This window comes from Ochlerotatus camptorhynchus, unplaced genomic scaffold (assembly GCF_037179485.1).
Source record: "Ochlerotatus camptorhynchus isolate MF236.1 unplaced genomic scaffold, CSIRO-AGI_Acam_v1.1 ptg000150l, whole genome shotgun sequence".
In the NCBI taxonomy this organism is placed as follows: Eukaryota; Metazoa; Arthropoda; class Insecta; order Diptera; family Culicidae; genus Ochlerotatus; species Ochlerotatus camptorhynchus.
In genome coordinates this window covers 3522608-3542334 of record NW_027040640.1, presented here as the reverse complement: position 1 = coordinate 3542334, position 19727 = coordinate 3522608, and the positions used below count along the sequence as shown (strand labels likewise).

At 34.5% G+C, this 19727-nt stretch overlaps 1 protein-coding gene across 3 annotated transcripts in view; it reads left to right on the top strand.

Annotated features, from left to right (window-relative positions):
* Dip-C (dipeptidase C) overlaps nucleotides 1-19727 on the top strand; it is a 557142-nt gene that overhangs the window by 34087 nt on the left and 503328 nt on the right. For all 3 annotated transcript variants that reach the window (XM_065221940.1, XM_065221939.1, XM_065221938.1), the window contains exon 3: nucleotides 6599-6646. In XM_065221940.1, coding sequence (XP_065078012.1) covers nucleotides 6599-6646 — 48 coding nt within the window. The remainder of the gene's footprint in view (nucleotides 1-6598; nucleotides 6647-19727) is intronic.

Here is a 19727-nt window from a genome sequence, read left to right as displayed (position 1 = left end):
TGAATGTGAGCATGGTAAAATTCTACAGAGATCCGCTCAAGCTCATTACATCAAAAGGTAGCAATCCTTATTCAATGGTCTTAAAATATGACGTTTTTTTACCCGCTAACTTTGTAGTCAATATGTTGTTCAAGAGCACTTTGCATCTCGAGAATAATTTTATCCCAAATTAAAAATTTGAATGCAGCTCGTCTCCTCGTCTAGATTCCGTTTTAATAGCTCGAAAACATTTGTTTATACTTGTCAAAAAGTGTTCTGCTATATTAATCCACAGCGCCGCTGCCATCAAGTCAAGACACGGCGCGCGAGCGTAGGCGTGCACCGATGATCTCAGCAGACGATTTCGGGTCGGTGTCCAAATTTTCCCCCTTGCAATACTGTTGTTGTACTGTCAAGAATGTGGGCGCTCATCGGCGCAGCAGCACTCCGCATGCAGAAGCGCCCACTTCCTCAAAGTCGCCTCTGTTTCTCGAAAAAAGGCAATCACAACAATCATATGCACTGTTTTCGGTCTCGTGGTGTGCGGCACATTCGGTTTCGGTTGTTGGACGCACGAAATTCAGGAAGAGTGAAATTTTCACCCTATATTTAGACTGGCGGAACTTGCTGCGTCTGACAACGGAGCGGCCCGAGACAACGACCGGACGTGCCGATTCGTGATTTTGGTGTGCTTGATCCAAGAGGTTGTCCAGAAATCACGTGAGCAATCATTGAAACATTTTTTTTTAGTAATTCGGAATGGACCGTGGACTCTAAACTGGCCACTGGGTGCTTATATGGACAGCCCCCAAGAAGAATACTTACTTTCAGCTATTGCTAGACGAACAAATCAAAAGGTTTGCTTTGAACGATTCTCTTCATCGACTTTCTCTTTCGTTAATAAACATTCCCTGATGTATTTGATGTTCTAGATGTGAGATGAGAATCTCCTTTAAATCTGTTTGTATCAGCCGTGATTATCAAAATAGAAAATCGATTAAGAGAATCGATGAAAGCAGATAGGACTTTTTGCAATGTTCCTCGAGATTGTGTCATGTTCTAATATGAAGACAATGAACAAGGCGTCGTAGGGTGCGAATGTAAACTCACGGGCAATTAACTTTCGTTGTTTAGATGAATGCATCAGCGCCAGCCATTCGATGGCCGCTATTTGTGATGAACTATTTTCAAACAACCGCACAGATCGGGCGTGGTGTGGCACATCCTGTGGAATGACGGTTGTTTGTGCCAAAAAACAGTGAAATTCCTAGCAAAGTAAGCTATTTAGTTTAGCTAGATGGGTGTTGAGGAATCACAACATTCGTTGACTGAGTTGGATAATTTGTATGAACCAATTTGTAGTTAAGTTCAATAATTGCCTTGATATTGTCACGCTTCGTCTATTCAAATGTCATTTCTGAAACCACATTATTCCAAGAATGAGCTCCCATACGATCGATACTTGCCATAAGTACCAAACTGCTGCAATAATCACGTAGGTACTAGAAATGCCTTGAAAATTAATACCACACATCCGTATAATTACCAACCTTCGTAACACCGAGGAGCATGGTAACGATTTTCCAATGTCCTACTATTGCTCAAAAATAAACAAATATACATATCTACTTTGTACTCCAAGCCATCGACTACGACAGGGGGGGAGGGTCGACTAGGCGTGTTAATAATAACGAACACTCTCCTTGCCTCCCCTCTCCCCATCACATACGTGTACATCCCGGTGAAAGTATTTAGAACACCATACCAGGGCAGTGTTTCGATACGGTTATTCCCGTAAAGTTTATTTTTATTATTTCATTACACTTTTACCGTCTATCGTTTGTCGTTTTCGGCTTTAAACCCACATAACGGAGGAATTAGGCCATCGAATAGCCGCCGCGGTCGTCGCTAGGCACGTATCCAATATACCTACTGAAAGTAGCAGGCACAGGAATGGATTACATAATAAGGTTTCCCCATGCCGAAACCCAATTTAATTTCCAACTATTACGAAAGGTCGTTGTGACGTCAATTTCGGCTGTGGGAGTTCAACTAAAGATTTCAAAAGAATTAGTACCGCGTGCCATCATCGTTCGATCGCACCATCAAACCACCTTACACATCGCATCTTTCTATCACTGTTCAAACAAATGCCAATCAACGGCACAAAGAAGTTGAAGAAGAAAAGTACCTCGCGTCTCCACTCAATCCCTCAAGCAGACATGAGGGGCATGGAGAACAGAGGAGGGTTTGTTTACACCATCTGTCTTCTTTCTTTTCTTCTTCTTGTTCTGCGGACAAAGGAGTGGTGGTGAGGAGGGTTGTTAAAATTTGCATTCCTAGACCAAAGTTCAATTTCCTGCCGAAAATAAACCAAACAATAAAGGGGGGGTGCCCAGGGAAGGATCTTCGACCGCGCAGCGTATCACCACCGTGGGGCTTGGATGCAGTTATAAACAAACATAAATTAAATAGAACAGGACAGGAACATGTGAAACTTCAATATTGTAGTTGGATCCATCAAGGCAAATAAAAAAAAACTATATATTAAGGGAGATAAACGGGTTTAAAGATTTGGAAAACCCAAATCATGATTTAGACAAATATGATAAATTAACAATATGGTCCACCCGATGTTGACTCGACATTAACCCGACATAAAACCAAAATTGACCCAACAATAACACGACATTGTCGTATATCAAATGAAAGTGAGTGACTCAATCGAGCTTCGAATGAGAAAGGAGCTCTTCAAATTATGGTCATGATAGAATACGTTTTCACAGAATTGATTGAATGGTTGTATTGCACACTACGAAAAAGACATGTAAATTTCAGTACCCTGAGACCGACACATGCAAGCGGCCCTTTTGACATAAGAATCAGTTGAAAAGGACGGGAAAATCAATTCAATCAAACGCACTTTTCGTCGAGTTGCCTATGTTTCAGTTTCAGGACACTTAATTTTACATGCCATGTTTGTTTACGTTCCATGATTTACGTCAAAGCTGAATTACGTCTCGTTTAAAAATAATAATTTCTAAGTGTGTGGTTCATATTCAATCGAATGATATGAAAATTAACAGCACTGCCCAAGACACGCTTTTCCCCGACTCTAGCGACTCTGTGACACTGTTTTGATGTTGACATCAGAGTTAATCAACATGGCTCTAAGCAAACATTTTGTAGATCATCCAAACAGGGACAGTATTTAAAGTTAATCCGAGTTGGAGCTCACCGCCATAAAGGTGACAAGTACATTGTAAATTGAGCGCTTAGCAGCTCAATATCAACAAGGCTATCGAAAACAACTCACAGTTGATTAAAATGAATTGTAAAAAATTACCTGTTTTAAATTGAATAACAATTTTATTCAAACTTGAGGTGGAAAACAGAATGTAACATGTAATAGAAAAAAAAATTGTCTAAAACGAATAATATTGAATCTGTCTGTTTTAAGTTGAGAGCCGGCAAAATGCTCACAAAAAAAAGTTGAAATCCTAGATAAAGTGAATCCTATCCTACTCAATTTAGAGTTGTTTTCATGGACCGTGTACCGCCAACATCTGCCAATTTATCCGTTAAGTCATCATTTAAACTATCCTGATCGTTTTATTTACTGATTATTTTTTGTTGTTGAAAAAACGATGGATCGTTTTGCGCAGCTTCTGGATGTTTCAGCTCAAAAGAAGGGCCCAGTATTTCTTTCTTCTGGAATAATGCTACAAACTCAGTGTGGTGTAGTGGTAAGCGTGATTGCCTTTCACCCCAAAAGGCCTGGTTTCAATCCCGGACGGCGCCGCCGGGATTTTCTGAGGCATAAAATCTCTGATCACGCTTTCCCCAGTTCATGAGTGGATGGGTCGATAGGTAGGGTTCAGGTGTGGGAGCCGGCGTTTTTTTTAATTTATTAATTTATTTATTTATGAATTTATTAATTTATGAATTTATTAATTTATGAATTTATTAATTTATTAATCTATTAATTTGTTAATTTATTAATTTATTGTGTAATTAATTTATTAGTTTATCAATTTATTGAATTAGTGATTCATTAATTAAATAATTTATTATTTTTTTAATTTATTAATTTATTTATTTATTAATTCATTAATTTTGAATTTATTAATTTATTTTTTTATTTATTAATTAATTTATTAATTTATAAATTTATTTATTTATATTTTTTAATTTATTAATATATTAATTTATTTATTTATTAATGCATTAATATTAATTTATTGATTCATTAATTTATTATTTTTTTTTTTATTAATTTATTAATTTATATATTTATTAAATTTTTAATTTATTAATTTATTAATTTAATAATTTATTAATTTATAAATTGATTAATTTATCAATTTTTTAATTAATTAAATTATTAATTTATTAATTTATGAATTTATTAATTTATTAATTTATCAATTTTTTAAATTATTAATTTATTAATCTATAAATTGTTTAATTTATTAATTCATTAATTTATTAATTTATTAATTTATTAATTAAATAATTTATTAATATATAAATTTATTAGTTTATTAATTTATTAATTTTATTATTAATTTATTAATTTATTAATTTATTAATTTATTAATTTATTAATTTATTAATTTATTAATTTATTAATTGATTAATTTATTAATTTATTAATTTATTAATTGATTAATTTATTAATTTATTAATTTATTAATTTATTAATTTATTAATTTATTAATTTATTAATTTATTAATTTATTAATTTATTAATTTATTAATTTATTAATTTATTAATTTATTAATTTATTAATTTATTAATTTATTAATTTATAATTTATTTATTTATTAATTTATTAAGTGATTAATTTATTAAATAATAAATATGTGAATTTATTTATTGGTTAATTTATTAATTTATTAATATAATAATTTATTAATTTATTAATTTATTAATTTATTAATTAATTAATTTATTAATTTTTAATTTATTAATTTATAAATTTATTAATTGTTGAATTTATTAATTTATTTATTTATTAATTTATAAATTTATTAATTGTTTAATTTATTAATTTATTAATTTATTTATTAATTAATTAATTAATTTTTTATTCTTTAATTTATTCATTTATTAATTGATTTATTTATTAATTGATTAATTTATTAATTTATTAATTTATTGATTTATTAATTTATTAATTTATTACTTTATTAATTTATTAATTTATTAATTTATTAATTCATTAATTTATTAATTTATTAATTTATTAATTTATTAATTTATTAATTTATTAATTTATTAATTTATTAATTTATTAATTTATTAATTCATTAATTTATTAATTTATTAATTTATTAATTTATTAATTTATTAATTTATTAATTTATTAATTTATTAATTTATTAATTTATTAATTTATTAATTTATTAATTTATTAATTTATTAATTTATTAATTTATTAATTTATTAATTTATTAATTTATTAATTTATTAATTTATTAAATTATTAGTTTATTAATTTATTTATTTATTAATTTATTAATTTATTGTTTAAGTAAGTTATTAATTTATTAATTTATTAATTTATTAATATATTAATTTATTAATTGATTAATTTATTAATTTATTAATTTATTAATTCATTAATATATAAATTTATAAATTTATGAATTTATTAATTTATTAATTCATAAATTTATAAATTTATAAATTTATTAATTTATTAATTTATAAATTTATTTATTTATTAATTTATTAATTTATCAATTTATCAATGTATTAATTTATTAATTTATTAATTTATTAATTTATTAATTTATTAATGTATTAATTTATTAATTTATTAATTTATTTATTTATTAATTTATTAATTTGTTAATATATTAATTTGTTAATTTATTAATTTATTAATTTATTAATTTATTAATTTATTAATTAATTAATTTATGAATTTATTAATTTATGATTTTATTAATTTATTAATTTATTAATTTATTAATTTATTAATTTTAGGACACCTTATTGAAACTTTGATAAATTAAATGAAGTTTACGGAACTTCCGAGAAGGTCCGAGGTCACGGATCTTCATGGAATCAGAGAGATTTTATTAATTAAAATAATCTGAAAAACAAGAGCCACATGTGAAATGGACATGCATGCTGTTTTGTGAACAAACCTACATATGCCCTTCTCTTTTGCCAGCGAGGCTGGATTCACGCACACATAGACACTCTCTATTACACGAGAGAGAATGGCTGCGTGCTTTCCAAATTTAATCCATTATTGGTGCTGATCGAATGGGGTTTCCAAATTTAATCCATATTTTTGAAAATCTGTGTTAAATCGCATATTATCCTATATGGAGCTTACCGCTACTACACGCCCTTCAAATCACGGTTAAGGTCGTATTTAAGTAGATAAACGGGTTTAATGATTTGGAAAATCCAAATCATGTAAATCGGGTATACAAACAACGAACATCTAAATACCCCTCAAATTGCAATAAGGACCGTATTTACGAAGATAGAAATCATCTTTACAATGTTAAATGCAGAAATCATGAATTTTATAATTTCACTGTTGTATTCTCTTACCTTCTTTTATACTTATAAGCGATATTTTTTTATTTCTTGTAGATTGACGTCAAACTAGGTGAACTCAATCCATCTGTTCTGCTGACTTTGGTAAGTACCGACTATCAGTAAATAAATATTCATCGTTTGCATACGTTCCTAACTGTAAGGGAAATAGGGCCATGGATTTTAGATTTTCTAATTCGCTTTTGGTTACTTCACAGCTGATTTGTGTTTACAAAACTAAAATTTTAATGATTCTTCCACCCGCTCAGAAAATCATTGTCAACACAAAAAATACCCCAATTCCAGTTCTGTGTTATTATTTACCTACTCATAAGGTTTTTTGTTATGCTTCGTAACCGACTGCTCATGTTTATACTTAAAATATGAGACCATTTGCTGATGTCGTGCGTTTGTGTACTTTTCCATCGAAGAAAATAAACATTGTACTGAATTTGTTGTTATGATAGCACCTTGTCGATGTGGGTTGGTCCGGGGGTGCACGATTTCCCCGAGGATGTACACTGCACATTAGGGTGGGTCACGTTTGTATGGCGGATCTCAACCGTCTGAGGGGAACATCAGAACCTCTTTCGGTTTGTATGTATTGAAGTCCTCAGCAACTATGCTAAATTGGAGGGTTAATAACTTTATGCAGAGAATTCGAACCGATTTGCGGTCATCGACAAAGTTATGTTGCATAGTTTGCCCAGCAATGGTCGACAGGGTGTTGTTAAGTTGACCAACCCTAATGTACCTACAAGTTCCTACACTGCATATTAGGGTGGGTCAACTTTACAACCCTATGTTCCCACTGGCCTTTCAATGCGTACTCAGGTCTACAACAATTGTGCAAAATTTTAACTATTTGGGGGAGAAGTTTAAATTTAGTATGGGGTAATGTATGGGAAACGGAACGATCCTATTCATTTGCTTTCCAAATTTCACTAAATCTCGGACTTAGATTGAGAATACAATTATACAAAAGAACTTTTTCGAAGACTACAAATCGATAGCGTCGCCGGTGGTTTAGTGGTAAGCATGATTACCTCTCACCCCAGCAGTCCTGGGTTCAATCCCAGTCGGCGCCGCCGGGTTGTTCTGAGGCATAACATCTCTATCGCGCATTCCTTCGGAAGGGAAGTAAAGCCATTGGTGCCCGGTTCATGAGTTGATGTGTCGATAGGTAGGGTCCAGGTGTCGGTAACATTGGTGCTCAGCACGGAAATCAAGATCGACAGGAAAACAAATCAAGGGAAAAAAATGCAAATCGATTTGACCTTTGTACAAAATGTAACTAATCTTTCACTTTAGACCAAGTGTTGCACACATACCTACAAGCTAATATTTACGCCAGTAGGTATGCGCGGATCAACAGGTCCTAATTAATAAAATAATAACTTTTTTCTCAGATGTCTAATCGATTTGCTGTCTTCGACAAAGTTTTTCTGCGTAGTATCCCAATCTATTTCCGGAATTTAAGCAGTATTTTAATTTTTGGCAATTCCTATACACAAATTAAAATTCTCCCGCAAATCCATATCATAACCGAATTCGTTCAAACTTGACACCGTTGCTGGGGACTTCAATACACGTCGAAAGAGCAGTAGAGAACAGGTGGTTGTGATCCCCCGTACAAACTTGACCCACCCTACTGCACATATACACGAATTACTTTATGGTGCATGCCGTCACACGAGCTAATCGCGATGGAAATGTCCCGGGCACTGACACCGACACTGGCTCATTGGGCAATGTGAACACGGCTGTCCAGGTGGATGATGACACTACTGCTGGCTGATTTTTTTGATAAAGGTTGACGTGCGAAGCATCATCCATAAATGTCTGTGACTTTGTTGTTTGGTTTCACATTTGGATTGAAGCGGAAATGTTGATGAGTCACCCAGCCCACCCTGTACCACTTATTAGGGTTATTTTGATTTGAACTGAGGCGTTCATCATTGCGAATATTAACAAACCATTCAAGCTGCGTAAAAAGATGACTTTGAAAGCCGTTCGATCTTTAGAAGAGATACAAAACTAACACTGAAAAAAGTTTTCACATAGTTTCTATTAGGAATGCACATAATATTTTTCGAATAACAAAATTGATTATTTTTATTTGAATATCACATAAACAGGGGGGCGACTACCTGGAAAATCAGGGAATATCAGGGAATATCAGGGAAATTAAATGAAATGTAAGGAAGTATTTCTTAATCACAGAAGTATGACAAACTTTGCTAGTTCAAACAACTTAATTACTCGGTGTAGTTTGAGGATGGTTTAAAATTTTAAATAGAGTTGCGAGTTTGTGGTTGCTCAATGCTTGATGTGGCATTTTTGCAAGTTGAGCAAGAATTACTAAAATAAAAGGGTATTTTAATGATTTTGCGTCTAATATAAATTCAGCTCCTACTGGGTGTTGACACATTTCTGAGTTAAACTGCGATCCTGAGGTTAATAAAAAAAATCTATATCCGTACACACTAGACGTTGTTAATTGTTGCAAAATATATCCTCCAAATGGGTATGTGCGTCTCTCAATAGGTGTCACGACTGATTGCTAAAAAGCGCTCAAGACTGGTAAAGAGTTAAGAGAAGAAGATCACTTGTAGTTATTGTGTTCTTAACAGCCTGACTAGCTCAGAAAATAAACTAAATGAGTATTTGCGATAATGGCCTTGGAATAGCACTTTTAAGATTGAATAATCAGTCCGCATCTTGCTGTGCGGATCTATTTGTTTTTTGCTGAAGGAAGTGTTACTACTACCTAAAGCTACAAAAAATTTAAACAGCACTTTTCAGTGCTCAACCTGTAAAAAAATTTCTACCTTGTTCAACTCTTATTCCTCTTCAATCCTTGTTTGAACCCTACCCGAGGTAATCCTTCTTGGATATCGATTTGGAAAATTCCTCTTCGATCCTTCAGATTCTTATATAATCTGCTTGGAAGTCGATTTGGATAAAAATTTACTGCCGCCATGGCGCCTAAACGCAAAAGAAAGGGGCAAACTCTTCACCCCCCTTCTGATGAAATTCATTTGAGTAATCAATTTGATTTGCTCACGGATGATGTGAATGATCCATCATCCAAGAAAAAATCTAGTAAACTTTCCCGGCTTAATGCCAAGAAGGAAAAGATTCCCCCTATTGTGATAACCACTTCCGATTTCCATGCTCTTCGCATGGAACTTTTGAATTTCGTGAAAGTTAAGTTTTCACTACAAATTGGACGTCGGGGTGAATGCCGTGTATTGGCTGAAACCTTGGACGGATTTAAACGTCTTCTCAAGTATCTTACTGAGAAGAAGCACAATTTTTTTACTTACGACACCAAAACTGAACGTGTGTTCAAGGTTGTCATGAAAGGACTGCCCAGTGGTGAATCCCTGGATCAGATCAAAGATGAACTGGCAAAATTACTTGGAGTTGTGCCACTCCAAGTAATCAAAATGAAAATGAAATCCCGTCCTGGCGATTCGCGCAACGGGATTTCTAATGATTTTTATTTAGTTCACTTCAAGTCTAGTGAACTAAACAACCTTAAGGCCTTAGAAAAAGCTGGCCTTATGCTCCATGTCCGAGTGAAGTGGGAACACTTCAGGAAGACTGGAGGAAATTTCCAAAACCTCACTCAGTGCCGTAAGTGCCAGGGATTGGGCCACGGAACTAAAAATTGCTACATGCCAGCTAAATGCATGAATTGTGATGATTCCTCTCACGCAAAGGACGACTGTCATGTGAAGGAAGATCCTAAGAAATTTAAATGTTCAAATTGTGGTGAAAACCACAAATCCAATTTTTGGGCATGTAAGTCTCGAGCGATCCTACAATCTCGTTCTAAGTAAGTTCTAACCGAACAGGTACAAATTCCTCTGCTGTTAACAACGGTCAGCGAGGAACAAATTCTACATTCGTACCCGTAGGTACAAATATCACCCCTGCTTCAATTTTTTCATCTGTACCTACTCCCCTCGCTGCTAACAATGTTCAGCGAGGTAATGGAGCTACCTATGCTGCTATTGCACCGGGTAGAAATCAAAATACTAACCAACGTAATTCTAGCGGAAATTTTGACTTAGGAAGCATTACAGGAATTTTTACAGAAATCATTAATTGACATGATTTCTGATATGCTTAAATCTAACTCCATGTTTGATGCTATTCAAACTGGGGTAAAATTTGCAAATAATATTGTCATGACTTTAAAATTTAGTAATGGATTTTAAAGCATTAAATATTTTAAATTGGAATGCTCGATCTCTTAAAGATAATGAAGACGAGCTATTTAACTTTTTGAGAGTTCATAACGTGTACAGGGTGATTTGGAATAACTGTCAATTTTAAAAATGTTCATAGCGATTGAACGCTTGCATGATTTTTAGATATCAGTATATTCCAGATATACTACATATATAACCTTCAAGTAAGCATACTTTAATTCAAATCTCTCTCCCTTTACTTTTAATTACCAGCCACATTTGTCTCGAAAATGAACCACAGCTGGCACGCACACGTTTTAGTTCCAGCACTTTTGGAGTCCTGGCGATGGGTCTAAGCTCTGATATTGAACAGATTTTCCACGCATGGTCGCTTTTTACTTCTTTAACGATGTAATTTTTTCGAAGAGATTTCAGTTTCTAAAAGATAACACACAAAATTATACAGATTTATGACATGCTTCATTTTCACGTCCATGGCTGCTTGAAATCAAAAACGAATGAAATTTCAAATCCTATTATCAATACAAGCTGATATTTGTTCACACTTTAAAACAAAAATACTTGAACATATACCCATTTTACCCATTCAGAATTGCATATTTGTGAAATCGGTGACAGTTATTCTGAATCACCCTGTATATTGCCGTTATAACTGAAACGTTCCTTAAACCTGACCATAAGGTTAAGAAGGACGCAAATTATTTGATTTATAGAAATTATCGTCTTGATGGACCCTGTGGTGGCGTTGCCATCATTATTCATAGACGAATCAAACATAAAATTCTTTCTTCATTTGAAACCAAAGTTTTTGAAACTTTGGGAGTTTCTGTTGAAACAAAATTTGGACAACTTACGTTTATAGCTGCCTATTTGCCATTCCAATGCGTAGGCCAGCAAAAGAATTTTCTCAAGGGTGACCTCCAGAAACTTACCCGTCATAGGTCTAAATTCTTCATTATTGGTGATTTTAATGCAAAACACCGCTCATGGAATAATGCTCAAAGCAATTCCAATGGTAATATTCTGTTTGATGATTGTTCTGCAGGTTATTACACTATTCAATATCCAAACAGCCCAACATGCTTTTCTTCTGCAAGCAATCCCTCCACTATTGATTTGGTCTTAACTGATTCATGTCAACTTTGTAGCCAATTGGTTACCCATGCTGACTTCGGTTCTAATCACCTTCCAGTAACTTTTGAAATATCCCAAGAAATAATTTGTAATCCCAACAGCTCTACTTTCAATTACCATAGAGCTGATTGGGAGCAGTATCGAACATTTATGGAATATAACTTCGATCCAAACATTCCTTTGCAAACAAACTTATGCTCTTGAATCTCTGACTACTTCTATAGTTGAAGCAAGAGCTGCCTCAGTACCAAAATGCGAGGTTAAATTCGATTCAATTATAATAGACGACGATCTTCAGCTCTTGATCCGTCTTAAAAATGTCCGTAGGAGACAATATCAAAGAACACGCGATCCTGCCATGAAAGTTATCTGGCGGGATTTGCAAAAACAAATTAAAAAGCGATTCTCTGCCCTGAGGAACAAAACTTTGAAAATAATGTTTCTAAATTAGACCCGAGTTCCAAACCCTTTTAGAAACTCACAAAAAATTTGAAAAAACTTCAAAGGCCAATTCCAGCGCTAGTTGGTGGTAAAATTTTGATCGCAAATTTGGAAAAAGCTCAGAAACTTGCTAAGCAATTTGAGAGTTCCCATAACTTCAGTTTGGGTCACACCATCGGCTTGTTGCCTCCCTGGTACAGTGCTACTGAGGTACATAGAATTTCGAATGTTGAGACTTTAGAACAAATGTCCAACAAAATAAATAATAATTTCAGGCAAAAATCGTTGCAATCCTCAATTGCAACGATTAATTCACTTTATACTTAGATAAAATTTAGTTTTAGTTTTTAGTTTTAAGATATCAATTGTTATACTGACATGTAGGTTTAAAAAAACCTGTTTAAAATACTGAATTGCCAAGACAGGAACAATGTAAAAACACTTAGCTATATATCATAACAATTAAGGCTGGTAAGTTGCTGTAGTAACTGGAGCACCTAGGTTAAAATGAAATGTAATTTATTTTGAATTTGGAACAAATAACGAGTTAAAAAAAAAGATTGAATAATGATTCAAGAAACGTATGCTAACATTGCCTCGACAGCATAGAGTGGCGTTATCCAGTATTCTTGTTCTTCATTGGAAGCTTGGAAAATTATCTCCTTAGTACTGCAATTGCGATGAAATTAAGCTACTGAATTTTGGAGGTGAAAGCGTTGTTTTTACGATGTCCCACCCTAGGAATCTGGCCGTGAATTAGCGTTTTGTTAAGCGTATTATCCGGAATAATTTTCTTGTGCAGCTGGGTCTCAAATTGTACTCAAGGGAGAAAATTATAAAGGGATTAAAGACAAGTGTTTCATATGCAATATGTAGGAGAACTGTGTAAATTTTTGCCCCTAGCGTTGGTTGAAAAAGTTTACGATATTTCACGAAGTTCAACAAGGGAAAAGTTCACGAGTCATAGGGAGTTTTGGTGAATATTTTCAACACTGCTTCTAAGGGTGAGAAATTCGCCATGCAAAGGACCTCTTCTGATATCATGAAGTTAATCGAGCAAATTTGCTGCAAACTTTAAGCGATTAAGGAAGCATTGTTTGTAGATTGATATCGAGATGGTTGCTGGTTCCTTCACACATTACTATTAATCATGAATTGAACTGATTCCCTGGCGCTTACAATTTGTTAATTTAGAAAAATGCACTGCCTTCCCGTTTTTGGCAGTTTCTGTCTTTTTTGCATCCTATAAAATGTATCGAACGCTTTATTCAATTTGAGATTGTACTGGACCACTCTTCATGAGTTAGAGGTCCATGTGGTATTTCATGAAAAAATGTCCAGAAAGCACTACCCAACTAACAATTTTTTCTGCAGACTAGCTAATACAGTCAACAATTTCCTTATGCACCTAATTTGTGCCTGTATATGCTGGTCTGCAGCTAGAATTGTTTGTTGGGTAGTACATATCTGAGGAAAGTAATAACCAATGTATTAATATAACCAAGGCTTTCCAATTGGCTAAACAGATTTTAGTTCAGACGACTTCATAAGGAAAGTTCCAGAAACAAACTTAGATGTTTCTCCGAAAGCTGTTCTTACGTAATTTCCTCAGTTTTCTTTGGAATATGGACTTCCTAGTAATGTAGACTTCAATAATGAATACTGTCCCGTTACCCGTTGAAGCTGACGACAAAAAAGTGTAAATACAATGACAAATTCAAAAGTCCAAAACCACACCTTTCTACCCATTTGTCCCATTGATTCAGCGGTAATTCCCCCGGAAAACAGGCTTGTTTACGTGCGACCACATTTCAATTCTAAGTTGTTATTGTTTGCTTTAAGCATATCATATAATCGCCACTTCCAGCGAATTTCAAGCAAACAATTCTCGGAAAAAATATCCCAACACTTTCGACTGAACTGTGTTCGATAAGATTGATAGCAAGATTCCGACTGAGCCTGGGAATCACCAGTCATCCAAACAACCAACCAACCAACCATAAAAACGCAACTAATCGGATTTATCGGTTTTGCGAACGGCATTTTGCACACCTTGACTAATACCAACTTCCGTTGCTCATTGCGCACGTCGGTGGATGACGACGATGACGACGATGACGACGCTGCGATGGTGTTGATAATGAATACTAAAGAAAACATTTTAATTGAAGTCAAACGACAATAATACAGTAGGCAACAGGGAGGGAGGGTACAGTACCAGTATCCGCTGACGTGAGCTGCCTCGTGAGCAAAAATGAAAAAAAAAGTAGAACCAAACATAAACATAAATAAATAAATAAAAGTTATGCCGCAACGCTGAGGCACTAGCTGCGTGGTTTCAAACCCTTAAGGTTCAATTTACTTTGATGTACCTATTTTGGAAAAATTCAAACGCCGTTTTTTTTTCGGCATATCATTTCAAATTTCATTCTATTTAACACAAAATGACGCGAGCTTTTTGCAATCTGAAATGGTGCATCGAAAAAGAACTGCTTTTGAATTTTTCCGAAAACGCATCAAAGCAAATTGAACCTTAATACTCTTGCCGGTTATTGAAATATGGCGAAGAACGGCGGGGCGTGCGTTGTGATTGTGATTGTGACGACTGACGAAAGCGTCGTTGGACAACCCAACGAACGGAAGAATGTCGTTGACGTAATTGATAGGCGACGCGTCGTTTGTTTCTGGCTGAGACATAGTCGAACGTTCCTAAGAGATCGTATGCTGAATCTTGCGTTCGTCTAACGCGTGATGTATTTAGATGGATCATGCGAGATCGGTAGACCAACAGCGATCGTCAACTGGAAGAGTGAAAAAGACTAATTACTTGATTGTTATTTTGAATGGGTGAAATGCTGGTTCAACTTCATGGCAGGAAGGAAATGATTAAATGGGCTGTCGTTTATCATTGAATGTTTTTTTCATTGGAATTTCGAATGGATTATGGACAGCATTTAACGAGCTCATTTTTGTGTGTGTTTCGGACTGCGGGATCTTATCTCAATCTCAGGTTCGAAGCAACTTCTGTCTTATTTTCCTATACCATGTGCACGATAAAAATTGGACACAACAGCTGAACTGCTGATTGTGGCAGTCAGCAAGCCGAGAAAAATTTCGTTTCATTGCTTCTGATGTGATGGAACAACCCATTTACTTCCCAAGCAACAATTTTTGTTTTATTTAAGTTTTATAGCAGTTGATATAACCAAATTATAAAACCTTCACTGACGACCACATTGCTTTAACAATCTCCTGAGAACCGCAATACAGCCATGTCATGGCCAATTGGCCCAGTTTTAATGCAGTCATTAAAACTTGATATGCGAACTACTTTAGGAGCATAGGATTTATGTCAGTTTTATCACACTCTAGACGTGATTGTTAAAAATGAAAACATAAAACCTCCTCCAGGTCAGAAAGTTTTAACAGCCTTCTAATGACTACCATAAAACTATATTACAACCGCATAAATCGCTCCTGAAGAAGTTGATAAAACATGATACGCAAAACATTTTGACAACTTTGAAGGTTTTAAGTTGGGGTTTTTGGATGATAGTTAATATTGAGAAATATTTTATTGTGGTTTTGTTCTTTCGATGTTTGATGTGAAATCATGATCCTTGTCAGTTGGTAATAATGGCTGATATTATTGTACATTGAAAATAAGACGACTTTATTGTAATTTTAAACCAATCTGTATATGCTTCACAGTATGCCGTGCAATATTTATGGTGATTATTATACCAAATAGGAGCATAAATTTAGTGCGCCATATGAATAATAAAATATAGGGATATTTTTAATTTGTCTGCATTAGCACCATGCATTAAAGAGTCATTCAAAGATTATCTATTTAGTACAAAACTGTTACTACTGTTGAGCAATAACCAGTCACATATTATTTAATTATACATAGATGTATGAAAGTGTTTTATTGCCTATCAATTAAAGCGTAATTATTCATACTGTGTGAAATTTGTTCATACGGCGACATTTTTTTTCGTTATAACTTGCTACTCCTTAAAAATACCTCAATATAACATATTCTCCTAGATTGGAATTCTATAGCATAACATAAACCTAATGGTTGTATCTTAGCATTTCGTAGTGCAAATTGAGAGCGTTAAGTTATATTTAAGCTATATAACTAGCTTGCTGGTTATATTCGGTACAGCGAATCATAACAAAACAAAAACCACCTGTCAAAAACTCAACATTCCAAGCGATCCTCCTATTTTCGCTTGTAATCAAGATGTAAGAAATGCTTATTGGATCCACTAAAAGCTTTTTCAATACAAGGTTTAAAGCCGTGATGTCAATACTGGCCATCTCCAAACGGATTTAGTGAAACTGTCGGCATTGCTTTAAGAAGGGTTCGTGGATCTTTCGGAAGTGTATCGGAAAGCCGCTTGTTCAATATTTTTAAGAGCTCCTTCACCGCACTGTGCCTTATGTAGGGATCGTATAACTGTAGTTCCTCCAGGAATTTCATATTGTCGATCGTCTCATCTTCATCGTGTTCAAAAGCACTGAAGGGGTTTTCATTTCATATATCTGATATAAAGACAAAAAATTTCAGAGTATTTTTTGTTGTAGCAGTATATTTCTTATCTGTGAATCTTAGGCCTCTGATAAAGATGATAGTTGTAATGAAGCTTTAATGAAGGTCTAAGACTGCTTCAAGTTTTATATCGGTCATAAAAAGTGTACCATAAAACATAATTGTATGTTTTGTTTTGGTTTTATTCTTCAGTTATAAGTAGTGATGCAGAACCACCTTACAGCTACCGTTAAAACTATGAAGTCTGAGTTTTAATTTAGTAGTCATAAAACAGTTTTATAGACGACTTGACGGCCTGATTTTACGACAAGCACACAAAACCGTAATACAACCACAGGCTGGAAGGGATGCTATGATAAAACAATGATAAAATAAGAATAAATCTTCCAAGCATTTAGATTGTTACTTGGGTTGCTTTTACAAACATTTCCAGAACAAAAGATGTCAAGTTTATCCAATATTATGATTAGCTACCGTTACCATTGAAAAACGCAGTTTTGACAAAAACGCAAACGGGACCGACTTGCGACGAGCGGCTGTGAAAGTGTTTGACTATTTTACCACAGACAAACATACATAACACATTGAATATTCTCACTGTAAAATATCGTCGCTAAAACATTACCGCCATCTGTTGAGTACACTGTAGTGGGTAGTACGCTGAACAGATGGCTGTAGTGTGTAAACGTCAAACGCAAGGGAATTGACAATACGCGCCACAGGTGGCGGTACTACCAACTACGATACTTTTAAATTGACCGTTAAATGCTTGTTCGATAAACAACTTGCGAGATTTATGTCTGTTTGTCTGTGATTTTACCATATACCAACAATCATCAAAGACGAATACATTTTATTGCATGCTCGCTGATATCAAATTTGAGACTGTTAGAGCAAATATTGTAAATCTGTAACTTGAGGTAAAGCTCCTCTCAGATCTTTATATAAATTTCAGCTATACGTTATGGGCTAACCAATCTGAGCTGAAAAATATTCATGTCATTCGGTCACAAGTAACAATTCAAGCTGAACAGTAATAGCAGAAGCTGATAATTGTTTGATTTAAGGTGTAGAAAGCTGATTAACAGCAGGCTGAATATATAGTTGATTAGTAGTGCATGAAGCTAATTGTATCTCCATAATTCAACCTCAATAAGCTACCTGATCTAAAGATTGAACAAGCCTTATTTCAGCTTAACACTACTCCACAAATCAGCAATGCACTACAAATATTTTGATAGCCTGCTGATTTGTTAAGTGTAGTCAGTGTCACTCGTTGCATTTCTGGCCTTTTATTTCTTCTAAATTCACTGTCCACCTTTATAATCCCAAGGAGCGGAAGCAGTAGAGACAAGGTAGAGGAGCTTTTTAGGAATAGCTCCAGGTAGAAGTGGGCTCCCAAGTAACAATTTAGGTTTTATTATGGTTCTGTAGACCATGATTTAGACTTGTAGAATGCTTTAAAACCTCTTTAAAACTTTCAATGCTACTTGGGCTGCGACGACGGCGGGAGTATTAACATTTGTATTTTTGTATTTTGACTGCTATATTGCACAGAATTTACAGACAGAATTCCAAAAAATAACTCAATTATGGTACTAAAACAGCTTCCACATGACCATTGAAATAAATTGCGCACTTGTGTCCACATTGTGTTAACTACACTTGAAAATGAAAGGAATGTTTTACTGTCACGAGTTGTTGTTTACAATTCTGCATTGCTGCATAATACTCTTCCGGTTGCTGTTATTCAACTTAAATTTGACGTGTTTCAAGTTAATGATCACACCTTTTGCCACACATATGCTTAAGTGGTTCAGTAGGTATGATTGATGCCTGTGAATCAGCGACTGCCGGTTCGAATCCTGAAATGAAAAGGTAATTTTTAGACTTATAATAACAATGTAAATATGTAAATCCAATTAGTCAGCACCTTGTTGCAGTCCCATAAAAATATATAAGATATGAAGATTTTTTTTTTCTAAATAAAACTAGAAGGCTGAATAAGGTTGGTAAAGTGACTTTACTAAAGTCTGTTATTTAATGCCTTAAAAATCTTATAATTTATCGAACATGCCCGCATCCCGCTGTGCTCTCCTTGATTGTTTCAACCTGCATGGCTTAACGCAAATCAACTCGATACTGAATAGCAACTCTCGGCTGCTTGATCTCGTTCTGGCGAACGAAGCTGCAGGACTGGAATGTTCTATCCTAGAAGGCCCAGAGCCTTTGATTGACATCGACACCAATTTCCATCAACCTATCCGTTCCTGTTCGCTACGATAACCCCCCCCCCTGTTGAAGTACATGAGCTCGACTTTCGTAGAGCAGATTTCGTCGCGCTGAGTCACTCGCTTGCCCAGGCAGATTGGCAGTTCCTTGACACGTGCTCATCTACTTCGCTGAGGTCGTTGGCCGGGCAATAACTGATTCTGTTCCATTGAGGAGACCCTCTCCCAAACCCGAATGGTCCAATGCTCGACTACGGAATTTGAAACGTCTGAGATCGAAGCCTGAAATACTGTCGTACTCGTAACCAATTCACCAAACGATTATTTTCAACAGTGAGCAACGAATATCGCACATATAACCGCATTCTTGACAAGAGCTACACAAGGCGTGTGCAGGCTAAATTACGGCTTAATCCAAAGCAGTTCTAGTCATTCGTGAATACCAAACGAAACGAGGAGGGGCTACCAGTCGAAATTCATCTGGGTGATAGAATCGCCAGCAATTCCCTTGAGAAATGTAATCTTCTGGCAGAACATTTCAAAAGCATTTTCAATGACACTACGGCTTCGTTGTCCCAAGTTGCTGAAGCGGTGAG